The following is a 26,120-nucleotide window of genomic DNA, read 5'->3' on the forward strand; positions in this document are numbered from 1 at the left end:
CCAGAAGGCTCCTGCGTCTATGGTTTCCATCTACACGGAGTGCTCAGCTGCACGAGAGTGGGGCAGGGAGCCTGGGGTTGCCTAGGTCCTCTGGGAGCCAGGGGGTGCAGGGAGGTTTCAGGAGGTTTCTCCACTGGGGTGCAGGGCTGAGACAGCTGCCTTCTCCTGGCTTTATTGGAGGTCCTGGGACCATGCCAGCTCCCTGGGGAAGCACTCGGGTGGAATCAGTGTCAATGGGCAAAGCACTCCCCTTCCTCGGTTCTTTGACTAAAACACAGCAAGTATCCCAAGTTCTCTGCCTTAGATGCTCTAGGTCCTGCTCATAGAGAGCCTGGGAGGCTGGGAGGAGGCCCTGAATCCAGCCACATCCTTCTCACAAGAAGGAAAACAGCCCAACTCCCTCTTTCTTTCCTTCTAGTAGAGGAAGTGGGGGTCTGGGAGGGGAGGTGTTTGGAAATCATGGGTCCCCCCAGGTTCATAAGACCCAGGTAGTAAAGTCATTTAGAATAAGGCTTTGGGGCCAGACAGATCTGGCCTCACTGATAGCTGTGGCCCTTTGGGGACTCACCTCTGTGAACCTTGGTTTGCTCATCTGTAAATTGGGGCTAAGAATAAAACCTCCCTCACAGGGTGCTTAGAAGGATCCACAGAGGTGAGGCAAGCCAAGTGCCCCATACAGCTTGGTACGAAGAGGCCCAGTAAGGTAGATATAATAATACCAGTTATCATTCAACAGAAGCGTGTCCACCCACGTGACGCCTTGCTCCGACTAGCAGGTCAGAAGGATCCTGCCCTTTTGGATTGAGGAGGGGCGAGGAGGTGGGCGGGGTGGGCGTGCTTCTGTTCCTCACACCTTTGCTCCAGTGCCCTAGCCAGCCGACCACAGGGCCCATCGGATCTCCTCCCCGGGACTCCCTGTTTCTGGGGAGCCCCGCAGCCTCCAAGGGGAGCAACCCGCAGTTACAGCCCGAGTGAACACGAGGCTCTCGCCACCTGCCTCCTCTGGTCTGAAGACGCACAGCCTGCAGCCTGCAGGAGAGCTCTGGTCCTTCATGCAACCCCCCAGCGCTTCACACCCAGACCCCCACAGGCATCAAACTCACCCCCCATGGCCAAGACGGGCGGACCAGCTCTGATGTGCTTAGATATAAGCTCTCACCAGGTTTTGTGATCCACACACAGTCTGACAATACTCGTAGATCCTCTTGAAAGAGAGCCAAGGTTGTAATGTTTTAAACACACTTTGCGTCTTGCAACATATTTAAAGTAGATTGGCGTCATAAATTTGGATCAAATAGGTAGCACATAGGCACACAACAATACTCGCAGTGTCCAGGACACGGGGCTGGGGCAGCACAGGGCCCACGGGCGACCCTGGGCTGTGATCTCAAGTAGCTGGTGGAGACACTGCCCTGATGTTCTGGCTGGCCTTTGAGAGGATGCTAGGCTGGGACCAGCTGCCAGGGTGGTGGTGGTGGTGGAGGATGGAACTAATCATCAGCAAACCTCACAGGATGAGAAGAGTCTTTGCTGAGAGTTAAATTCCACCCCTTACTGAAACAAAGGCCTCGCGTGTGTGTCAGGTTGCTGGGACAGAGAAATGGAAGCAGATGAGGAGGGTCCATCAGTTACCCTGCGGGTCCCCTCATGCCCTGAACACAAGGGGCGTCTTGGGGCCTTTGTCCCAGCTTGGTGTCCCCACCCACCAGTATGGAGTGGTGGGTGGGAGCAAACTCATTTTCTCAGCATCCGTGACCAAGCTGCTCATTCCAGGCAGACAGCAGAGGGGGAGGAGGAAAGAGAAAAAGAGATCTGATAGATGCCCCAGAAAAGAGCCTGGGGGCTAACCCTCCACATCCCAGAGAAACCACAGGGGAGGGTGGTCTGTGCACACACGGCTTAGCCTGAGGTGAGACCCCCTGAGCAGACATTCACTTCTGCACCAGAGCGAGACGACTGGCTTCCGGGTTGGGACTCGTGAGACCTAGCTTCCAATTCCAGCATGACTGTTCACCAGCTGTGCAACCTTGGGCAAAGTATTAACCTCTCTGAGCTTCTCATCTAGACAGTGGGGATAATGCTCTCAAACGACTGGGGCATGGTGAGGATGAGTCAGCGCGAGAGTGAATGGACTTTGGCTAAACCAGAGATGTGAAGTATTGCTGCCCTTGTCCTTGGGCACTAGACTCTTCATCTCAGAATTCTGACAGGAAGCAAGCTGCTGCCTGGGCATGGTGATCACTGGGGCTGGGGCAGTGACGGGCACTCATAGCCTCCTGAGTATTGCTTGACCTAGAGGAATGACCCCCAAGTCCTTGGGGGCAGACTCCTTGCTGCTGGCCATTGGTCTCCAGTGCACGCCCTCTGGCCTCTGTTGGACTAGGAGGCTGTGGCTTCAGGGATGACAGGACAAGGGTCCCAGCAGAGTGAGGGCCAGCACAGAGACAAGGGCGCTGAGACTACCTAGTGGCTCCAGGAGCGCCTACTGAAAAGTCTCGAGGACAGGCTGGGAGAAGAGGAGGCAGCAGGAGCCTTCCAGAAACCCAGAGAGGCTCGCAGCCTCACAGCCCCTCCAGATTCCAGGAGAAGAGGCCGTTGTGGAAGGGAAGGGGGTGGTCCGGCAGAGAAAGAAAGAGAGGGCAGCATGAGCTGAGCATGAAGGAGAAGGGCCTTCTCAATTCCTCGAGAGCCCTAAGAGCACTGATGCTTCTGACAAGCCCTGGATGCGGATGAAGAAAGGCCTGGACTGGAGGGGCCTGATCATTAAGCCAGGGTCGGGTGGCGGGCTGCTCCTCTCTAGCGGGTATGGAGCCAACTCTGTTCTTAGGAAGCTGTAGCTTCCCTGAGCTGGAAGGGATTTTAGTCCAGGCTCCCACCTGACACAGAAGCTTCTCTTAACACATCCAGGACCCATAGTTATCCAGCCTCTCCTTGAATACCTCGGGTGACGGGGAGCTCCCTCCTTCTCAAGGTAGCCATCTGTACTGCTCTACCCTTAGTCATGCACCCTTCTATGCTCGAGCCTTCTCTAGCAGCCCTGAGCCTTTTCTCCCCAGAGCAGGCTTCCCAGGGGTCAGAAGCTGCCCCTTCATCAGCAGGACCACACTGGTTTTCTCTGCAAATTCAGTGCAGCCAGGGCTGAATGATTCCTCCCACAATCTGAGCCCAGAATTGCCAAAATCATGGAACCAGGCCCTCTATCATCATGACGCCCCAGCCCCAAGCTGACACCTCTCCATCCTCAGGGCAGCAGACCCCCAACCTCCTTTCTGGATGAACTAGACTTCCCGTTGGCAGGAGAGTGCAGGCGCCTACCATAGTATGGATGCCAGCTGCGGGCATCCCCTTGATCCCGGGGGAAACTGCTGCCCTGAAGTTTCTTCACAGTTTGAAAGAGCTGGTCTGGCTGCTAATGTGAAAGCCGACCCCGTGCTGCATCAGGAGAGGCAGTAAATGCTGTGAGTCTGCGTGAGTGGGTGGAGGCAACCTCGGGGGCTGTAATTTCCACTTCCTGACACGGTACAAACTTCGCAGTTTATGCAGAACTAATGAAAGATCTCTTGGGTCTTGCCATTTCGCCCACCAAGCACCCGTAAAACAATGCGGTGACAGCAGCCGCCTGATCACAGAGCTACATGGCGTGTGGAATGTGCTTCTCCAGAGTGATTCTTGCCTTTCCAGAATCCCTCCCCCTCCTTGTCCTGCCTTTCCTTCCTGTCTCTTTTCTTCTCCTGGAAGGAGCCAGAGCCTCCCAGCTGTGGCCTGGAGGGCGGGATGGGCTCCTTATGGCAGGTGGCACCCTGTGAAAGACCCGGACCTGGACTTGAATTCCTGCTCTGCCACTTATGACATTTTGGGTGTGCCTCATTTTCCTCATCTGTTAAACAGGAGAAGAATAGTATCAGCCTGTTAAGGTGGTTTTAGGATTAGATATGATGCAAGTCACGTTGAAGGACAGTCCGGTACACAGTAGGCATTTAGTAAGTGGTGCCTAGTGTTAAAATGATTTTTATGTTATATAGTTACTGTAATGACCATCTCTGGGCCTCTGCTCAAATTGTTTTGTCTAAAATGCCATTTCCCTTGAAATTTGCTGCTTGAAGGACCACAGTGGTGGATTAAAAATGGTCACAAAGGCTTTGCCACCATTGGACAAGAAGAAGCGGAGGCTGAGTCCCCCAGCCCCACTGCCTTGCATGCTTTGGCTGTGTGACTTGCTTTGGCCAATAGGACTTCAGAAAACGTGATGCAAGGGATGTTTTTGAAAAGCACTTGAGTGCTGGGACTCACCCGTTTTGAAAGCTGACCTAGGCCTGCCATGTTGTGAGGAAACCTCTCGGCCCTACCGGGGGTGAGAGGCCACGTGGAGGAGAACAGAGGTACCCAGCCCACAGCCAGCGTCAACCCCAGGCACGTGGATGAGGCCATCTTGCCCCCTCCCCACCCAGCCTTTCCACCCAACATCCCATGTGACTGCATCAGTGAGCCCAGAGGAGACACAGAACTCCCACATGGCCAAGCCACAGAATCCTGAGAAAGAATTGTTTTAAGGCAGTAAGTTTGAGATGGTTTGTTACACAGCAATAGATAACCGATACAATTACCCACTCACCAGGATTGAGCTCAGAGGCTGTCCCTTCTCAGAAGACTTCCCAAACTCCTCCTAACCTAGAATTAACCTCCCTGCACGCACACCCTCTCCCCCGCCCCATATTGACACAGCACTTTGCAATGGTAGCAGTTAGCACAGTCTGCCTTCACCAGGGTTATTTGTACAGGAATCCTGTCTCTCTGGCCTGTGAGCTGCCAGAGAGCAGGGTTGGGATCCTTTCATATCTCCCACCATGCTCAGAAGCTCTGCCTGGTTCCCATGTACTAGGTCCTCAGGGAGGCCAGTGAGAACCTGGCCTGCCTCTGTGCAGACACAGCCACCCAGGCTGGCAGGGGGACACACTCCTGGGTCTGAGGTCCAGTGGGGCCACTGACTTGCCCAAGGTCCTTCCCCTTCCGAGCCTCTTCCTCCCCCAAGTGGAGACATGAACCCCTGTTCAGCCCACCTCAAGGGTTTCGAGGCTCCCGCTGGTATGTGTGCAAAAATGTGTGTGCACGACCAAGCCCGGACCCTGTGTGCACTGTGGTGAAGCCCCACTTGGGTTGTCACTGGGGGGTGGGATTCTCCGCTCCCCCCACTCCTTCTTACCTTCCGGCCGTGGTAGCCCTGGATTCCCGGGTCTCCCTGGGGGAACCAAGAGAAGACCATTAGAGGGGTTTTCTTGCCACCCCCTTCATATTACCATCCCTCCTCCTCCCAATGACTCCAAATCCTCTGACCTCCACCTCCAGCCATCCCTGGAACAATAACCGGGACTGTTGTACTCTTCAGAATGAGTCCTTGCCTTGCAGAGGGAGGTGGGAAAGGTCAACTCGGCAGGGGCCCTGGACACCTGAGGGTCAGTTTTTGTTCCACCACCGACCCTCTGTGGCACCTGGACAAGTCACTTTTCCCCAGGGCTCTAGCTTCTGCATTTGTGAAAAGGTTGGCTGGGATCAGTGCTTCACTACTTCTCATCCCTAGAGCCGCAGGGACTCCAGCTTCAAAGGGAGATTCTGTTTGACATCGTGGGTTTCCAGATAAGGTTTCCAAAGAAACCGGATGACCCTGAAGGTCCTTTCCAGTTCTGGCCCCTTATGAAATGCTGTTTTACTGGGACGTTGTGACAGTGTCCTGGGCATCAACTTTGAGTTTCCAACGAGACCATAACCTCCTTGGACGGCAGGGCCGCATCTTCCATACCAGCCATAGCACTTGCTTGGCCTGAGCCCACAAAAATGCAATCCTTGCGGGACCCAATCAATTTCCGAGTGGTGTTTTGGAAATGAGCCACTCGTGATCCTTCTCTCAGCTGAGATCCTTCTCAGCTCCCTTCAGTGCTGCCTCCCCCTCCCTCCTGCAGGGAACTCTCCTGCCCATTTGATGCATCACCCAGAGGGCCCTCACCTTTGGTCCAGGAGGCCCAGGTAAGCCCTGCGGAAGTAAGAAAAAAGGTGAGTGGAGATGGATTCCTCTGGCAAACGGTGGGGGCTCGTCACGTTTCCAGTGGGGGCTGTAATGGGTTCTGTTGAAGAACAGATCCAGAGGGTCCTGGAAGGGTATCTGAAACCTGCTGAGGGCACATGGGGACAACAGGCTCATGTCCGTCTTTGGAGCCACAGGGGCGCCGTGGGCATCTCCGCTGTGCTCCCCCACTGGAAAGTAGGTCAGTGGCATCATGTGAAATTGGCAGTGTGGTTTGGTCCAGATTCCCACCCACCCACCTCCTAATTGGAACCGCTCCCTGGAAAGCCGGCCTTGCCCAGCAGAGCCTGGGTTTTGCCTCTCGTCCTGCCAGCCTGCGGGGGAGCCCTCTGTCTCCTTCCCCCACCTCTGGGACACAGTGAGCACAGCAGCCAGAGCGGGGGAGGTGGCATGGGCCCTGCGGGAGCCCGAGGGAGAAACAAGGGAAGGCGGGCTCCGGCGTGGTCTCGGGCGTGGGTCTGGACGGCAAACACTGGCTGGAGAAAACCATGATGCTCGAGTCTGGCCTCTTTCAGTTGGTTTAAAAACATGCTTTCTGGTTTTTTTCTTTATAAACATCCTAACAAAGAAAACCACCTGGCTTGAGTTCAGTGATCGGGAGCCCACTGTGTTTGGGCAAGGGCCGTCAGTAAAGAAGTGAATGTTGAGCCTTGTTTTTTGGTTTTCTTGGCTTGGTTTGTTTGGTTCAATTCCCTAAATTTCACTTCCTTTCAGGTTTTCTGTTTTTGCATCTAGAAACCCGTGGAAGTGAGACTAACTTCCCTCCCCAGGGTTGTGGGGAGAAATCATGGAAATATTTAAAATTCGTTACGGGGATCAAGCTGAGCAGGAGAGCTGGCTCCCAGCAAGTTAGGTTTTCACTCTGCTGTGCCACCTTCTGGCCAAGATGGCAACCCTGGTCTGCCAGAGCTGTCGCCCAGCCTAGGGGGACCCTACGCTGAACCTCAGCTTTGGCAGCTGGGCTAGCTGAGGGCCCAGATGTGAAGCCAAGTGACATGGAATGTGGCTGTACCCATCGAGGGCTATTTGGCAGGGACACCCTGACCCAGCAATTCCACCTTTGGGAATCTATCACCATGAAAGCATCAGAGATGTGCACATTTATGTTCAAGAACATACAGAAGGGAACTCATTAACTACCTTGTAGATAGACCCAGCAGTCCTAAAATGCACATCACAGGACACTCCTGACTTAGGAAGGGGCACGGTTTACGATATTAAGGGAAAAAAGTAACAGGATACAAACTGTCATATTATTCAGAACATCATCAACCTGGAAAACGTTTATATGCAGATCTAAGGAGAAAAATGGAAAGTACTCTCCACAATGTTAATGATGGGGAGCTCTGGATATGAGAAAGCATGCAATTTAAGACTTTGTCTACGTTCCAAATTTTTCACAATGAATGTATGATGCCTTTGTCATAAGAGAGAAAAACACTTTTTTTAAAAAAAGCCACAGGGCTTCCCTGGTGGCGCAGTGGTTGAGAATCCGCCTGCCGATGCAGGGGACACGGGTTCGTGCCCTGGTCCGGGAAGATCCCACATGCCGCGGAGCGGCTGGGCCCGTGAGCCATGGCCGCTGAGCCTGCGCGTCCGGAGCCTGTGCTCCGCAACGGGAGAGGCCACAACAGTGAGAGGCCCGCGTACCACCAAAAAAAAAAAAAAAAAAAAGCCACAGGCTTCCCTGGTGGTGCAGTGGTTGAGAGTCCGCCTGCCGATGCAGGGGACACGGGTTCATGCCCCGGTCCGGGAGGATCCCACATGCCGCGGAGCGGCTGGGCCCGTGAGCCATGGCCGCTGAGCCTGCGCGTCCGGAGTCTGTGCTCCGCAACGGGAGAGGCCACAGCAGTGAGAGGCCCGCGTACCGCAAAAAAAAAAAAAAAAAAAAAAAGCCACGTGGAAAAAACATTATCAAACAGACTATGTCCTTAACCCCTGTCCTTCCAATAACTGCTGACGTTAGTCTTAGCTCTGGGTGGAGAACCCATTTTCTCCAAAGAAGTCCAAGGGCCTGCTAAGATTTTCTGCCCTGGTGCTTTCTTGCACTAAATTGGGCTGGGAAAGAGTCGGGGCTTGGACAGGGCTTACAAACAGATGACTAGTGGACACTAGGACTGACCTATTGTGTGGTCTTGCCTGGAGGGGTGTCTGTTGGTCCCCCTGGGCCCTCCTGGCAGTGGTCCAAATCTCCAGGCTCGATGCAGAGCCCTCCTGGCTGACCAGACGTGTAACTTGGCTGGAAGGTGGCCCAGGAGTGGAAGCCCATACACACCAGCAAAAGCATGTCTGTTAGGGATGCCAGGCAGTCGGGTGCCCCCTTGCTACCTCCTTAGAACACACTATGCCCAACTCAGGTTTTCCTAAGCCCAGGGGTCAGGAGACAGCCATCAGAATGGCCCTGGGAACTTTCTTTCCAAGCTCCTGTCTACTGAACCTGGGAGGAGGCACCTGTTCATGGCGTCCTCCCTGGCAGGCAATGACTGGAGTGGAACACATGGTCCCAGGATGTGTGTTCAGAAGCAGAGTGTGACAGAGACAGGCAGCTCCTGCAGGGCCCAGCCACATCCAGCGGCCTTGCCAAGTGTTTCTGCCTGTCCAGTGGGGACCCAGGTTCCCATTGGTTATGAAAGGTTTGGAAGCTTCCAGGGAATTCTTGGGACAAATCTCAAAGGAGAGGAAGCAGTGGAGAGTGGGAGAGTTACTTACGGGTGGCCCCATGGGCCCTGGCAGTCCTGGGTGCCCCAGAGGTCCACTCGGTCCAGGAGGGCCTGGTGGCCCTGGTGGGCCTTGGATGCCAGCCTGGCCCTGTTCACCCTGAGGTTCGTGGAAACACGTGTTAGAAAGAGAGCCCCACGCTGCAGAGCGGTCCCGCCCCAGTGCCATGCACCCGGTGAGGCCCCGCCGTGGGTTCTGGGGGAGGCGGTGGTGGCGTGATGGTGACGGTGCTGTGGTGGTGACTACATGCAGGGGCTGGTGGCAGTGAGGAGACGGCCAAGACATTAGCCCCAGGGGAAGGGCTTCCAGAGAGGACTCGCTGCGTCAGCTGTTGGTCCCCAGGGCAGAGCTCTGCTGCGGTGGCAGAGGAGCGGCTGAGATGCCCCCCCCGGCCCGACCGAAGGCCTCTTCCCAGCCTGGTCAGATGGCCAGGGTGCAGCCCAGGTGGCCAGCAGCCTGGGCATGTCTCGTCCCCTCCCTCTGTGTGGCGAGTCCACCATCTCTGCACCCTGGCCTCCTAACTATCAGATGAGAACAGCTGCTCCTTGTTTCCTGTCACTGCTTTTTGCTGTCTTTGATTATCTGGCCCAGAGGATCAACTGAGATCCTTAGGTCAGAGGCCACAGAATTTTGTTCGGCTCACCAAATAACTGGGCAAGAGATTTTATGTAAAAAAATTTGGCTTGGTGGCTTCTGATGAAAAACTGGGAGCCCTGGCCAGCTAGACCCACATTCCCAGAGGGCTGCCATCAACTGGGCTCTCCAGCTGCCTCAGGCCCACCCCCATCCTTTCTGCCTGCAGCCTGCTTCTGTCACTTACGTGATTTGTACCTGACCTCAGGGGACAGTTGAGTTTTGAAAGTGTAAAGTGCTTTGTGCCTCTCTGGAGTTGAGTCGCCATTATTATTCCTTTGCCTTATCTCCCAGCCTTTGTCACCCACCGTGCATGTGCCCAGGGTGCACCCGGGGCCCAGGGAGGTAGGGGTGGGATCATGCTCCCTCAGGAGGAGGAGAGAGCCTGGTCCATGTGACCCAGATATTGGGGCTGAGGGCCAGCCCGAGTCATCCTAGATCTACGCAGACCAATGTCATTATGTTATTTTCTATGTGACCTCTCCAGGGAGGTTCTGGGCTCAGCTCTTGATGGGGGGTCCGGCCCTGCAGACAGACTAAGGCGGAACAGCCTGGCAGGTGTGAGGACTCCAGGCTGGGATGCAGGGAGACCCAGGCGGCCAGACTCCAGTCCAGCCCGCCCTTCTCAGTGTGATCTCAGTAATCCTCTATGACACTGCTGCTTCCCTATATGAGAAAGGGAGCTGACAATGCTTGCTGCAAACTCCATAGAGGAAAATGATGATTACAAATAGGAGTGTACAGCCTCACAACGAGAACTAAGATTTTAGCAGCATCTGCTTGAATCACCTCTCAGATGGGACATTCTAGGGCAGATGCCACCAGCAGTGCCACTCTGGGGCCTGGGCTGCAACCTGCCACACCCTCTGAGAAGCCACTTAAGGGCTCAGAGTATCCATGGTGGAGAAGGCAGGTACAGAAATGGGTCACAAGTCCCACTTTACAGAAGAGAAAACTGAGGCTCAGAGAAGTTGAGCTCCCTAACCAAGGTCACAAGAAGAATGTGGGGGGAGCCAGGACCCAAACTCAGAGCTCCAGACTATGCCTATTCATTCCAAGTAAGCCCCCAGCAAAAACTGCTCCCAGTCCAACTTTCTGCACTTTGGCAATGACTTCCAACACCGTCTGCTAAGCTCATCATATCTCATATAAAGTTTCCTCTTTCAACTAATGTTAGACCCAATGTTTAAGCATCTTACAGAGCCTGTGAAATCAATATTGGTTTATTGATAGGAAATGGACAAGCCTTTGTATGTCCCACCATGGCTGTCAGCATAAAAACCTTATTCTCTAGGCAGAATCTGCAGCAGGCAGGACAGGGACCCCTATTCTTCTCTCTACTTTGCAAATCAGGTCAGGGCAACACAAAAAGTTCTGGCTTATCCACCTCTTGCTCTTGAAAAGGGAGGCAGCAACATGCCTCGGCCCTGCCTTATTTCTTCGTCTGTGAGGTGGCAATGATGCCACCTCCACTGCCGGGTGGCCCATGTGGGATTACATGAGGTAATCCATACAGAATTCTTACAGCAGTGCTTGGGACCCAGCAAGGGCTCAACACATAGCAGCTAATGCAACTAAGGCCAGGAGGTGGCTGCTGGGGCTTGGGGCGAATGGCCGCTCTGAGAGCAAGGACTCGGCTCTCCTGAAATGGGGTCTGACACGGGTAGGGGTGGTTGAGAGCAGGGTGGGCCTGCTGCTTCTCTGAGCTGCCAGTGGGCCCCCTGAATAGCCAGCCTTGGGCTAAGCACTCGGAGCACATGGAGGCTCTCAAGGATTTGGCTGGTATAATGGGATATGTAGGCTTGGGTAGCATGTGTGTCACATGTCCCTCTGTATTTTTAGCTGTAAATTGGAGTGATTTTTCAGCCTTGTTCAATCAGGTGCTTGAACATGCAGGCCTCTGGGCTCCTGGCTCCTGAGTCAGGCCAGATGGTGGCTCCAGGCCCTGCTGTCAGGTTTTCGGAGAGCATCTTGGAGCCCTGCCACTTCCAGCACTCCTGTGGCCTTGGGGGTAACCCCTGACCCCCAGTTTAAGGAAGGCTAGGGGCATGGCTGGCAGCCATGGAATTCCTGGCCTGGCATCAAGCTGCAATGCCTATGCCTGGATCCCTGGGTCTGTGGTCTCTTGTTCTTTGTGATCTGGTCCTATCCCAGCCTCCTTGGCTTAGTTAGGCAAGAAGAAGGAAGCAGTTGCTCACAATGATTACACCTGTCAGTTGTGGGCTACATTTCCTCTTCAAATTCCCTCGCTTCTCAAACTCAGGTTACAAGTGATCAGATGCTAAGCAATCTGCATTTCTAAATATAAAGGGTGTAGGTCCAACTAAGAGAGCTCTGGATGTGGGGTCTGAAGACCTGGCTGCCAGTTCCTGTTCTGCCTCTTACTGTTTGTGCGACCTTAGGTACAAATTCACCTCTCTGAGCCTCAGTTTAATTATAGCACTATGCCAGGAATTATTCACAGTGCTCTGCATACACAATAACCCTATGCAGTAGGAACCGTTATTATCTTCGTTTTACAAATGAGAAAGCTGAGGTGCAGAGAGGTTAAGTAACTTGCCCCAAATCACACAGCTAATAAGAGAAGGAGAATCTGGGTGCTCTGAAATTTATTGGCTGTGTGACCTCAGGCAACTTACTTAATGTCTCTGAGCCTTACTTCCTCATCTGTGAAATAAGGATGATCATGCCTAATTCATACAACCACTGAGAGAATTAAATGAAATGAGGCCTGTAAAATGCATAGCCCAGTGGCCGGCACACAGTGATGGCTGTCGTGAGTAGTAATGGTGGGGTAGTAGTTGTGGCTTCTGGGCCTGGGAGTTGTGTGTATTTCCACGTCTATGGCATTCGTGAGTCCATTTTTGTCTAAATTAATGTAACGGGAGTGCAGTGAGATTCTCGCTTCACCTATAGCCCCAGCTATAGGGACCAGGGACTCGCCAGCCCCTGGGAAGCCACACGTGGTCTGGGAAAGGGAGGTGTCTACCTGGAAGGTCCGCCTTTGAATGACTGGGGGTGGAGCCAGCCGCACTGAATTGAGGAGAGGCAGCAGCTGAGGAGAAGGATGAGTTGGAAGGCCAGAGGGCAAAGGCCAAAGATCGCAGGGGTTCAGGAGGGTTGAAAGTCCACCAGGATGGCAGGGCGGCCAAGGAGGGAGGAGAGGAAGAGAGAAGAGAGATTAGCGAGCTTGAGGCACAGGAGGGAGGGTGTGGACGGGGCGCTTGATGCTTGTGGGTGCGGTGCTGAGCTTGCCCTTGGATGGCACCCCATCCCTGGAAGGAGGTGGGCCCTAGGGGTATTGGCCAGAAGCACTCCCCGACTGGGAGAGTGGCCCCCCCTGGCCAGACCTGCCCTCCATGGCCAAGCTGGGTCGCAGAGGCCTCCTAACATGCTGCCCAACATTGCACTGCCAGGCCCGCCGGTCCCTGGTCATGGACAGAGGCTGCTGGGCTGAGGGGAGCAGACTCCGAGGCTCTGGCTTGGGAGCCACAGGACCACCCTAAATTGGTATTTGAAGACAGTCTGGTGTGTGGCGACCTCTGGGTTATTTCTTTGGCTAAATGAGAAGGGCTGGTGTCAGCGGATCTGGGGAGGATGGTCAAGAGCAGAGCCAAGCCCAGACCCCAAGGGTGTGGCCAGTGTGGGCACCAGCTGAGTGCTACTGAGGTCTCACCCTGGGGCTAGTGGGCTTGGAAAACAGACACTGGACAAGGACGTCTCTTGCATGTTCAACCACTTTTTTGGGGGGAGGCAACTTGTGATCATGTTATCTAATGTAATTTTCATTTCTGGAAATTCTTGCTGTTTCCAGTCTCTCAACCCATGGGTGCTGAGCACTCTGCTTTCGGAAGAGGTTAGAACCCACTTGCAAAGAAAGATGGCATATAATCCACCTCTCGTTGTTGAAAACATTGTGACTCACATGAGGCCACTGGGATGAGTATTAGGAAGCAGGGGCCGCATGGGCTGAGGATGCACCCAGCTAGGGACCTGGGAGCCCCATCGTGGCCTTTCCAGGTCATTGCTGCCTTCATGGGCGGCCCCATCCCTCCCACTGTGGGGCCTGGGGACGTGCAATGTTGGGCTCTGCATCTAGGGAGCCTCTAAGCAGAGGGGTCTGGAGACCTTCCAGAACCTACAAACCTTCAGGGTAATTATCTTGTTGGAGCGCAGAGCTGCTAGAGACCTGCTTAGGTGCTCCTGGTGTGGGGTAGGGGTGGAGGTGGAGACAGGGCAATGGGGAGACTGAGTGCCAGGCCCAGACACCAGCTCCCGGTCCCAGGGCACCTCTCCTCCCCCTCCCTCCCTGAGGATGCTACAGGCTGGAACAGGGGCCCGGACCATGTATCTTGGATCTTATATCTTGTGGGCCAGGAGGCCTGCCACCCCCAACAGGTCTGCAGTCCCCTCAGAAAGCCAACAGATGCCTTGCCCTAGAAGGACCCTGCTTTCCTACCCACTTCCAGATAAACAGAAGGTGCCAGCTGCCTTGCCCTGCCCAGCGGCTGGATCCCCAAATCCACTCTCACCCGGCCTGACTCGTTACCCACACTGGCGCAGTCATACCCTGGGCTCCTCTGCACCCTGTGGCCCTGTGAAGCCTTCTCTCCCTGCCAGTTCCCTCTTCTTGGGTTGCGCTGAACAGCAGAGAGCTCCCTCCTAACCAGTCCCATGCGTTCTCTTGGGGCTGATGACACACTGTCCAAGCGTCTAAGTTGTGTTGTCTTTTGTGCTGGGGGATGCTGTCTTTCTTTTGGGTAACATAACAATCCTGTGAGCCCATCGTTTCAAATAAACACAGCTGACCTTCTATTATTGTATCAGGATCAGGCTGGCCGGAACACCAGGGCCCCTACTTCCCTGCAGCACATGCCGCTGACAGGCTGGCTCTGTCTGTGCTGCTGCTGGCCTGTGCCCCACGTCCAGTCTTGGCCTCGCCCCCACCCCAGCCACTGACGTTCAAGGCTGTCCCCGCCTTGGCCTCCCCCTGGCGTGGGAACCAGGGGTCAGAGTCTGAGTGGCCGGACCCTGCCAGCAAGGCCCTCCCAGTGGTCTTCTGGAGCCAAGTTGACCGACTCTGAGTCTGGCTTGTGCTTCTCTCCACTCCCTCAAGACCACTCCCTGGCAGGGGTGGGCGCCCAGGGCGGCCACACTGTGTGTGTGTTTGTGGGCACAATGCAGCCTATGACAGGGGGATGGACACCTAAAGATGCTCCACTGGGAGAGGCAAGGCCAATCCACAAAACGAGGGGCATTTCTCTGGTCCCAGCTCACTGGGGCTCCTGCACACCTTCACTCCCCATCCCCCATCCCCAAGAATGGCCCTCTGATGTTGGCACACACATCTGAGGGCTCCCGACAGGACGACAGCAGACTTTGGGCTCTGTATCGTGGGCTGAAGCGAGGGAAAGGAAGGAGCTGGGCGGGGGCCTGGGGGGATGGGAGATCACCCCAGCCCTGAAATCCCCCACTCCACTTGGAGGGGCTTCCTTGATTCTTAAAGAAGCAAAACAGAGACTTTACCCTTGAATCGATTCAGTCAGCCTCCAATTATCTCCCACCATGGAGGTTTGGGTCCTCTGAAACAATGACTAACCCAAAAGTCCCTCTGATTCCGCCAGGGCAGGCAGATGGACACACACAAGCTGTCTACACACACACACACACACACACACACACACACACACACACACACACACACACACACACACACACACACACTGGGTAGGGAGCCAGACCCAGACTCACATCACACAAGGGCAGGCAGATGGACACACACAAGCTGTCTACACACACACACACACACACACACACACACACACACACACACACACACACACACACACACACACACACACACTGGGTAGGGAGCCAGACCCAGACTCACACAAGCCACACGGCCTTACGTTGAATGCCATATGTGCAGAGGAACACAGCCAGGCGCGCAGAGTTCCAGAGACACACACACTCTGGGGGCTCGCAGGCCCAGCCAGCGCAGGGGCAGACATACAAAGACACGCAGCTCTGCACAAACACACACGCACTGACTACTACCAGGCACGCCCCCAGGAGCTGGCCAAACACCCCACCACGGTCACGGCACCACTCTGGCTGCTGAGTGCAGAGGGGGCTGTGTGCTCCTGGTCCCCAAGCTCTGTAGGGAAGATGAGGCTAAACTGGGGGCTGTGCCTCAGGGATGGATCAGTATTTGGGGTTCACTTACCCGGTGTGGGTACTCTCCACAGTGACCCTGGGGAAGAGAAGGAAGGAGAGGAGGAATTAGACCCTTGTTGGGGGGCTGTACCGCGGGGGAAACCTCAGGACTTGGGGACGCACCATGCATGTGCGTCACCCACCTGCCCTGCTCTGTCTTGGGCTGAGCTCTCTCAGGCGGGAGAACTGATTCCCTCCCTTGAGCCTGGCTGGGAGCAGGGAGGTAACCTCCAGGGCCTGCCCGGATGTGGTTCCACAGAGCCAAGGGCAGGACTCTGCCACCATACATCACATGCCATGACGGCAGAGTCAGGAGTTACGCTCTGTGCCTGGCTGGAAGTATGTTCCGGAAAGGCTGACCCTCTGGGTGGGTCCTCTGAATAGGAGCCCCTGGATGGCAACAGTAAACACCAAGGCAGGCTATGGGCAATGGGGCCCTCGGAGATGCCTTCTTGGAGCCAGGGGTGCCAGGTCCCTGCACCATCCGCCTGGGGGCAAGCCCAGAAGAGCCCCCATCAGAAACTCAAGGAGTCAGAGAAGGTAGGAGGCTGGGAAGAGGGCCAGGCCAGTGGTTTACAAACTGACACCTCAAAATCCTAGAGGCTTATGGAGGTGCTCAGGAAATACCATGGGGGTGGCAGGCAGGATGGGCAGAGAAAGAGGCCGAGAAGGACCAGGATCCCGGCCATGCCTTCCCCCCCAAAGAAGAACACCACGCAGGGCAGCTTCCTTTCTCTCTCTCATATATCATGTACCACAGGGTACAGGGGATTCCCCTGGTTCTGCTGATAAAATCTGAAGTTTGAAAATAATCCTTTCTACCTGTTGGAAGGCTGCTTCTTGAGATGAAAATTCTAGAAAACCTCCATCAGCTTACCTTTTCTCCTTTCTGTCCTGGAGGTCCCTAAGAAGAGAAATGAGACAGTTAGAAACTGAGGCCAAGGACTCAGGGCCCAAAGCCTCTCTGCTGAGAAACACTGAGGCAAGGTACCAACTGGCTGGCTATCCTGGGAGACCCGCCAAGCCCTGTGGGGAGGAACACACACACAGGCCAGTGGCACACAGAAGACAGGCAGAATCAGAGACGCAGGCCTGCGTGGGATTGTGCAAGAAACTTTATGGAAAGCTTGCAGTCCTGAAGGCTGGGCTTGGCTACCCACGCCAGGTCTTCCAGTGCCCGAGATGTTCCAGCTGGTGTGGCCCAGCTCCTTCATCCACCCATGGGCGTGACTAGGTGTGCTCTGCCCCCCGCACGTGGCCGCGATGAAGAACAGGTGCCATCTGTCATTCATTCCCGCAACCGCCAGCATCTTGTGGCCCAGCCATGGAGGAGGCTGCATGGCTACGTCAGGCGGGGCTCCGCTACAGCGCACTCATGCCACGTCCTCACGGAGCCAAAAGCACCTTCTAACTCCTACCCTCCGAGGCCTCAGCATCAACCCCACTGAACCAGAAGGGCTTCTGGGGACATGGGGGCTGGGGCAGTGCTGCAGACTTTGGGGGTTTTGGAGAAAGCTTTGGCCAAAGAGAGGAAGCAGGAAGTGGGCGACTTAAGCCATATTCTGGGCTCCTCGGAGGAACATAAAGGACCTCGGGGTTTCCTTCCAGGGTGTCTTGTCAAGCTCACAGAGCTGAGGAAGGAGCCCGGGTGCACGGTGGACCTCCTCAGTTCTCTGAGGAGGACATGGCGTCCAGATGGGTCTCTCAGGAGCCTGACCCGAGGACAGTGCTGAGAAGGCTTCACGCTCGGCCAGTGTGGAGGGGATGGGGGAGGATGGCATACCTTGTTTTGAGGACCCCCTCGGAGGCAAGGCTTTCAGGATGTGCTGAGCTCACACCCGCGCTGGCCCGAGAGGAAGGCGCTGGCGTCACTCCATCTCCCCGACGAGGTGACGGAGACAAGGCCCTGCGGCTCAGTGAGTGGTACCACTGGGACCGTGAAGGTCCAGCTGTGTCCACTCTGCCATGCGCTCTGAACTGGGCTGGACCTCAGGGGGCAGGGCTTCTAAACTTGGCTGGAGCCACAGGCAGTGTTCCAGCCTCTGGGGCCCTGAGCTCCCTTCCATCCTGCAGGCCTTCCTGTGGGCCTGTGAGGACCCACCTGCCAGGCCAGTCTCTTTGGGGTTTGAAGACCTCAGGATGCCCATGGACAGATCCATCTGGGTGGGAGGAAAGCCTTCTTTTGTCCCCGACTTGACAACTGGACCAACCCCCAAACTGGGAAATTCTCAGGAGGTTCGTGGGAAGGGACAAGTGGCCTTTGGGACAATCCATGTGGCACCCCAGCCTATGTGGTTGACTAAATGTTTAGCATCAAGTTTAGCAGAATATGATGTATCTGGCAGGGAACCAGACTGCAGGGGACCAGGCCACCCTCTCTTGGGACAGAGAGAGGAGTATGATGAGAGAAGGAGGGCCAGGGGCTGAGAGAAAGAACCCAAAGGCTTAGGACTGCAGAGACTTGGAGGACTGAGTCCAGACATCCCAAATGGTGGCCCATGGGACAATCGTGGTCCCCAAGTTATTTTGTGGATCCCACACAGTTTTATTTCAATAAACTGAAATATTGAAGAGCAAGGAGAGTACAACAAAAATCTGGATTTCAAGTTTCTTTTAAGTATTTCAAGGTCCAAAAACACATGGTACCGATTAGCTCCTGAGCCTGCCCCTTTAGGACAGGTCAGGGTGATGTGCCAGCTTGGCACCTGTCGTGCTTCCTCTGTGCCAGGCACTGTTCTAAGCACTTGGTGTGAATTAACTCCTCTCATCCTTAGGACAGCCCTGTGAGTTGTGGGACAAGGTGTGAATGCAGAGTCCTGGTTCTCCTTTACACCACTTGGGGGACCCCGATCCTGTCTACGCCTTACATCAGATTCTCGGGGCTACTGTGAGGTGGGTGGGCAGAGGTCACCCCCTTTTGACAGGTGAGGGCACAGGTTAAGCTTGTGAGGGTAAGCCCCAGACCCCCATGTTGGATGCCCAGCAGCAGGTAAACCATCCAGGAAGGGAGGCGAGTGGGAGATGGACAGATGATAAGCAGGCCAAGATAATTACACTAGACAGCATGTTGAATTAATAGCTTGGGGTCCCCGTGCCAAGCCAAACAGAAGCCTAATGGCTCTGTGGCCTGTCGGAGTTTGACGGATGGCTATGAGGTGGATGGGGGACCTGTCACACTGACGTGAGCTCATGGGAGAAGGGGTGGCCCTACCCTTCCCTGCTCAAGTTAGTTCTGAGCCCGGAACAGATGGGGAAGCCTCACGGGGGGTGAAGTGGGGTGGGACAGAGGGACGGCAGGAAAAGGAGTCCCCTAGAAGGGTCCCTTTCTTTCTAAACAAAGGGCCCTGGCAGCAGAAAGAGACACGGTGGAGGGTAAGAGCCTACCACGTGGGTCTCAATCCCTGTTCTGTTAGTTAGGAGTCGTGTAACCTCAGGCAATACACACAACCATTCTTAGTCCTGATCTGCCCTTTCATCGAGTGGGGATGATAAGCTGTTAGGAGGATTACAGAGCAGTGCCCTGCTGATGGCCATCACTCTTCCTTCCGGGGTGGCATGGACTGTGTTAAGGCTCTCCAAGGTGGGAAGGGGCCAGGAGGAAGGTGGGGGCATAGGTCTGCTTCTCCAGGTCTGCCTTGTGCCCGGCTGGGACAGGAGCGCCTAGAGCCCTGGGTGGCCCAGAGCAGGGAGCATGAGGGAGTCAGGCTCAGGGCCAAGTGCTGGATGGGCACCCCTTGGCCCCCCGTGAGTGCTGGATGAGAGTGGCTGTTTGGGAACACGAGCTGCTAATTCCATGTGACACTGGCCAAGCGCAGATGCTCTCTGGGCCTCCCTTTCCTCATTCTTCAGGTGGAGAAGCCCCCTCCCGCCTCTCCTCCCTGCGCTGAGCGAGGACCTAGGGGGACGCGTTGCACCCAGCCTGGGAGTGACCGTGGGACGGCCCCTCCCGCTGCCGGGCAGTGCTTCTGTGGCCCATGAGGGCCAGGCTGACCCCCCGCACCCCTCAAGGGAAGGGAGGAAAGCTGGGTCTTACCATCTCCCCTTTTGGTCCGGGGCGGCCCTGGAAGGAGAGGAGCACAAGTGCTGGGTGAGTCATTTGCACCCCAGAAGTACCCCAGCCCCCCCCCCCAGTCACACAGGGCTCCTCCCGTGAACGTGTGCATCTGGGGCCCAGTGAAAGGGACTGAGATGAGCAGAGAGGAGCTCTGGACGGGAAGTAGCCTCCATGTGGACCTGGGCACGTGTCGGGGCTCCACGGAGATGGAGACTCCGAACAGCACACAGGAGGCACCCTGTGGGGCTGGGGGCGAGGGCGCGAACCAGAGCCCAGGCTCCTTTCAGAACGAGCAGGCTGAGCTCTCCAGCCCTCTCCTCTCCCGCGGCCTCCTTGCCTCACTACCTTCCAGCCCCTTCCAGGAGGCCCCGGAATCAGCAGATTCTAGGATGGCTCTTGCTCCAGATACTGAGAGTGCAGCTTGGAGGCTGTGGACTTGTGCCCAGGGGAGGCTCATGGGGGACAGGACAACTCATTCAAATGGCCTCTCCTCCCCTTCCCACTGGCAACGACTTTCCGCCCCGAGAATATTCATTTTATCTGAAGCGTCTTCCAAGGAGTTGGGGTCTCGCAGAAGGACTAGGAGACCCCGGGTTAGTGACCCGGACTAAGTCGGGGGAGCCCACAGCTCGAGAGGGTCCACTCACCGGTTTGCCGTCAAGCCCAATGGGACCCTGAAAGAGAAAGAGGCCAGATGTAAAGACCGAGCATCACCGCTGTCCTGGCAGAGAGGCAGCCTGGGAGGTAGTTAAGGGCACAGGTTCTGCACTGTAACAAGTTAGGGTTCACATCTCTGCTTCACCACTTGCTGTTATGAGACCATGGGTAAGCTTAAACCTTGGTTTCCCATTCTAAAGTGGGGAGTTAAAGAACCTCCCACGAGGGGTCTTTGTGAGTGAACGAAATGTCACCTGCCCCATGCTGGCTCGAGGGAGAACCTGATGGGTGGCAGTTGCCATGGTATCAAAGTCCTTTTCACCTCGAGTGGAAAGTGGAGGGCGTGTTCCTGGAAAGCAGGGCTGGCCAGCACCGAGGCCTGCGGGAAAGGGGGAGCTGGCTGCTCCCTGCCCTCCTCTCATAATCTGTCTTAGGCCTTAGGCAGGGCTCCCAGGACATCCAGATGGCCACATGACTGCCCCTACCAGGCGGATCTGCTCTTCAAGCCAGGTCCGAGGTGGCCTCCGAGTGGTGCATCATCTGCCCCACAGTCCAGGGTGCTGCAGGGCTGGCCAGCCTGTGACTTCACAGCCTGTCCTGTCTGCCACCCCTCTAGTTCCGTGTTGATGTCCCTGTCCCCTCCTGCACTGTGAGCCGAGCGCTGGGCTACTCTCCTCAGTTACTCTCCACGAAAGGCTGCAGGAGAGGGTCCTTACCGATGGGACTTTGGAATGGCAAAAGCAGTTTGAGGGCCGGCCCTGCCTGAAGTTTAACACAGCCAGGCCCAGGAGTCGCCAGGGACACAGCTGACCAGTCCTCTCCACTTACCGGAAATCCAGGAAAACCTCGAGTGCCCGGCTGACCCTGAAAAGAGCAGGAGAGGAGTGAGTGTGGGCGAGGAGGAGAGGAAGCCACACCTTAGTCCCCGGTCCACCTTGGCTCCCAGAGCATCAGTGGTTTCCCTCCTACTCCTCTGTGATCATCCGTGAGAGACACAGGCTGGGAGGCAGGATGGAGAAAGGAGATGGACCATCATAGGAAATCTCCTCCAGGGAGTCGGGTGGGGAAGAGGAGAGCAGGTGGCCGGCATCCTCTGGGTCCTTCTGGGAAGTAGGCTCCCAGAGCTCCTCACTGCCCGCCCGGATGCTCTGAACCTCGGCACGGGAATGGGATGGAGAGCAAGGACAATGGGGACCCAGCCTACAGCACGCTGAACTCCCGGACTGGGAACGTCTAAGTCCTCTTCATTTACACAGTCACTGCTCATGGTCACCTATCTAACAATGGATTGGATATTGGAAATTGGCCTTTGGAATGTGTTTTCAGACCAGAACAGGTCAGATTGCCCACTGTCGTCTTGCCCTGGCTAATAGGGCTCTCCTGGTTGGGCAATCTCTGGGTCCCCCAATCTTTGTGGGATGCAGAGCAATCATGTCCATTTTTCCGGAGGTACAGAGTGCACAGATCGGTATTCAGGCTGGAGATTAGAAGCAGGTTCACTGGCCAGATTCGGGACAAAAGAGAAGTGCAGAGGTGAGAAGAAGACTGAGGCTGTGCAGACCCAGGGCTGGAACGGGCTGACCAGGAGGTCCAGGGTGATGGAGAGCTAAGAAACCTGGGTCCTGTCACTCTCCTTCTCAAGAACCGGCAAGGGTTCTCTTCTGCTCACATGTCATTCAAGGTCAGCCTCAATCTCATCCTGATGCACCATTTTAGCTCCTTCCCTGCCTCATCTTCCTACCTACTCTCTGCTTGGGCACCCTGGCTCGCCTGCCTTTCAGTGGACACACCACAGCTTTCACATGATTAGCTTTCAGCTTAAAGTGTCCCCTTGACTGAGATGGCCTCAGTCTCTTCCCAAGCGTGGGGTTTTGACTCTGGCAGACTGAGTTCTAATCGTGTCTCCACTGCCACCAATGGCTATGTGACTCTGAGCAAATGGCTTAACCTCCCTGTGCATCAGTCTCCTCATCTATAGAATGGGGATAGCTGTATAAACTCATAGGGTCGTTCAGCTATATTTGGAAAGCCTATTGAAATGGTAGCTGCCATCATCAGATGTTTGTTAAATTGAACTGAACCTAGGAGCACCAGAATAAAGCAAGGTTGTCTTTGATCCAATGTCTTAGGATCAATGGAGGTTTGTCCTTGCCAAGCAGTAGTTTCAGAATTGGACCTTATCCAGAGGAAGATTCCTCTGGGTCCAACTGCTGTAAACCTGAAACACCTCCAGGCTGCTTGGGTCTTCCTTGAAGCTGTGGACATGGATGCCTAGAGGCCTCTGTTCGGGGGATATGCTCAGGGGACAAGGCTGGGTGGGATGGGGTCCCTGCTGTCAGGGTCCAGGCAGGGAGCCAGCTGGAGCATGCTGTGGGCCCGGGATGGGCTTGTGGGAAGCATCCCAAAGGGCAAGAGCGTGGAGATGCCACTCATGTACCAGAAGGGCCCCAGGCCTCTCTCCTCTCAAAGATAAGTGATGCTAAGAATAGCACTAAGGAGAAAACCTGGAAACCACCCAGTGTAAACTTTCAGCTACGTTGAATGCTGAGAGGCCTGAAGAAAAGGTCAGGAGGAGAGGATTCCAAGAAACATCTTCAAGTCCCACTCTGGGTAATGTTTACATGGTAGGGATAATCACATGGTTTGCTAATTACAGAGCTGTCCCTGGTAGCAGGACGCATCTCTCCAACCCAGGGCTAACCAAAGCTTTTTCAGGGATCTCGGGAAGAATGTTGCCATTGACCAAATGGAAACTGGGACTCTACTTCCTGGAGAGGTCAGGCCTTGGTGAGGCACTTGGAGAGGCTTGGAAATGGATTTTAGTTTCCATGTCTTCATATCTATACTGAAGGTGGATATCTCTTCCAGTGTTTATTGACCCATCCTATTTATTTGTGAACTGCCTGTTTGTATTCTTTACCAATAATTCCTACTACATTTATCTTTTTCCTACTGATTTGTGTAAAGCTCTTTGTCAAGAAGAGTAACTGAGAGTCATATGTGTTGCAAATATTCTTTCCAATTTGGCATTTATCTTTTTTATGGTATATTTTCTGCCATATGGAAGCTCTACATTTATGCTGACAAACATATCAATCTTTTCCTATGGTTTCTGGCTTTTAGGTCATGCTTTTTAAAAAATTAATTAATTAATTAATTAATTTTTGGCTGTGTTGGGTCTTCATTGCTGCACACAGGCTTTCTCTAGTTGAGGAGAGCGGGGGCTACTCTTCATTGCAGTGCGCAGGCTTCTAATTGTGGTGGCTTCTCTTGTTGCAGAGCACAGGTTCTAGGCATGTGGGCTTCAGTAGTTGTGGCACAAAGCCTCAGTAGTTGTGGCTTGCGGGTTCTAGAGCGCAGGCTCAGTAGTTGTGGCGCATGGGCTTCGCTACTCCATGGCATGTGGGATCTTCTCGGACCAGGGCTTGAACCCGTGTCCCTTGCATTGGCAGGTGGATTCTTAACCACTGCACCACCAGGGAAGTCTTTAGGTCACGTTTTGAAGGGGCTTCCTCAGTTCAGAATTATAAATGTTTGCTCATGCTTTGTCCTTATATTTTATGGCTGCATGTTTTACATCTGAGTATTTTGTTCATTTGAAATTTACTCTGATTTCTAAACTGTTTGTCAGTTGTCTCAGCATCATTTCCTGAACAATCTATCTTCTCTTTCTATTGTGAAATGAAGCCTTTATCATGGACCAAATTCCCAGATGCATTTGACTTTACTTCTGTTCTATTTGTTGTTTTAATTGCTCTTTTTCTATGATACGTTTTTGTAAAAAAATAGATTTTATTTATTTATTTATTGGCTGCGTTGAGTCTTCCGTTGCTGTGCACAGGCTTTCTCTAGTTGCGGCGTGCGGGGGCTACTCTTTGTTGCAGTGTGAGGGCTTCCCATTGTGGTGGCTTCTCTTGCTGCAGAGCACAGGCTCTAGCTGCGCAGGCTTCAGTAGTTGTGGCACACGGGCTTCAGTAGTTGTGGCTCGCAGACTCAGTTGTGGCACACGGGCTTAGTTGCTCCGCGGCATGTGGGATCTTCCCAGACCAGCGCTTGAACCCATGGTCCCCTGCATTGGCAGGCAGATTCTTAACCACCTCGCCACCAGGGAAGCCCCTATAATACGTTTTGAGGGCTGGTAGAACAACTAAACCCCTCCTCCCCTACCCCCCTTACTCTATGTTTCAAAAAGTTTCTGAAATTCTCATAACTTTTTTTTTTCCAAATAAAATTGACTGTTATTTTGTTGGACTCCTAACTCCACCCCCCTGATTCATGGGTATTAGGATCATGTTAAAATTATGGATAGATTTATTTGTAGATTAATTTACAGATTAATGTTATATCCTTCTATACAAGAACAAGGGAAATAAGCTTTACATTGCTCTCTAAAATCTCTTCCTTTAATTCAAGGCCAGGGAAGAGAGGGAGCCAAGTGCATCCCTGTTTTTTGGAAGTGGACCCCTACGACTATTCCTTACCTTCCTCCTGCCTGCATTTGTGTGGGGTAAAGCAACATAGACAAACTGAAGTTTCTGGTAGGAAGGACGCTACCAGGAGCTCTCCCTTCCCTCTTATCTAACCCCTGAAAGAGGGCCAGTCGTGGATCTGTCCAGAGCCTGCCTTATTCTACCTCCGCTACCCCAAGTCAGTGCTGGCTATCTTTTAAACAAGACTCTGCTGGTAAATGCTTAATCACATTGGGGAGAGTGGGGGAGGAGAGCCCTGCTTTGTACAGCATTTGCCAATTTCTGTAAATCTGTGATTCTGTAAATACTCCCACCACAGCCCATTTTAAGCTTGAAAAGTGATGTCACTGAATGCAGAGTTGGAAGGGGGTGCGCATGACCCACCCTCGTGAGCCGCGTCCACTCACTCTGACCTCTGGCAGCAAACGGAGGGCCAAACATTACAAGGACATCCCAAATCTATCACCTTCAGATTGAACTCATCTCCCCCCGCAAAATCTGCTTCTCCCTTTGGGGAAGGGCACTGCCAGGTACTCCGTTACTCAAGTACGAAAGATGGGGTCACCTTGAACTCCTCTTTCTCTGTCAATCCCCATTTTTATCATCACAAAATTCCATCAATTCCCCCTCCAACATATCTTGCCAGTCCAGCCCTCCCACCAGCCCCACTGACTATGCTCCAGTCCAGGCCTTGATGATTACAAGTCCCTTCCAGCCAGCCCCGTACCTGCAGCCTCTTCTAAGCATGCTCCGTCCTGGAGCAGGAAGGATCAGGGGAGCTTTTTAAACTGCAAGTCTGATCGTGTCCCTCCTCAGCAGAACACAACTCAAGGGGTCTGCACTGCCCTCGGGGTAAAATCCTGACTCCTGAACATTGTGTCCTGCATGATCGGGCCCTTGCTCAGCTCGCCAACCTCCCTCTCACCATCCTTGCTCTTGCTTTGCTCTGGAAAGAACTTTCCCCATTTCTCCGGCAGTTTACAGGAACTGCTCCTGCCTTGGAGTCTCAGTGCTCCTCCTCAGCCTTGTTACCTGGGACCTCTGTTCCTCCTTGATCACAGTTTAGTTACCTCTTCATCCCAGAAGCCTTCCCTGCCTGCCCTCACCCCAAGTCAGGTGCCTCCTCCATATCCTCCACAGCTCCCTAACCGTCCCCAGCTGAGCGCTGACTGTCTGTACTATAATCACTATGGGATGGCTTCTCTCTGCAAAGGGGCAAGTGGGCTGCAGTCAGGTTTTCATCGTCTACCCAGCACCTAGGATGTCGTAGGTGCCTGACAAATATTAATGGAACGAA

At 54.2% G+C, this 26,120-nt stretch overlaps 2 protein-coding genes across 2 annotated transcripts in view; one reads left to right on the forward strand and one right to left on the reverse strand.

Moving 5' to 3' along the window:
* Positions 1-26,120, forward strand: part of TYSND1 (trypsin like peroxisomal matrix peptidase 1) — a 1,185,869-nt gene that overhangs the window by 168,736 nt on the left and 991,013 nt on the right. The gene's annotated exons all lie outside the window — the stretch shown is intronic.
* Positions 1-26,120, reverse strand: part of COL13A1 (collagen type XIII alpha 1 chain) — an 86,670-nt gene that overhangs the window by 44,255 nt on the left and 16,295 nt on the right. Inside the window, exons 6-14 of the mRNA XM_067025463.1 lie at positions 21,183-21,218; positions 20,345-20,371; positions 19,677-19,703; positions 16,521-16,547; positions 15,654-15,680; positions 12,417-12,482; positions 8,786-8,893; positions 5,999-6,025; positions 5,201-5,236 (exon numbers count right to left, since the gene is read on the reverse strand). Of these exons, the coding sequence (XP_066881564.1) occupies positions 5,201-5,236; positions 5,999-6,025; positions 8,786-8,893; positions 12,417-12,482; positions 15,654-15,680; positions 16,521-16,547; positions 19,677-19,703; positions 20,345-20,371; positions 21,183-21,218 (381 nt within the window). The remainder of the gene's footprint in view (positions 1-5,200; positions 5,237-5,998; positions 6,026-8,785; positions 8,894-12,416; positions 12,483-15,653; positions 15,681-16,520; positions 16,548-19,676; positions 19,704-20,344; positions 20,372-21,182; positions 21,219-26,120) is intronic.

Source organism: Kogia breviceps, chromosome 2 (genome assembly GCF_026419965.1).
Source record: "Kogia breviceps isolate mKogBre1 chromosome 2, mKogBre1 haplotype 1, whole genome shotgun sequence".
In the NCBI taxonomy this organism is placed as follows: Eukaryota; Metazoa; Chordata; class Mammalia; order Artiodactyla; family Physeteridae; genus Kogia; species Kogia breviceps.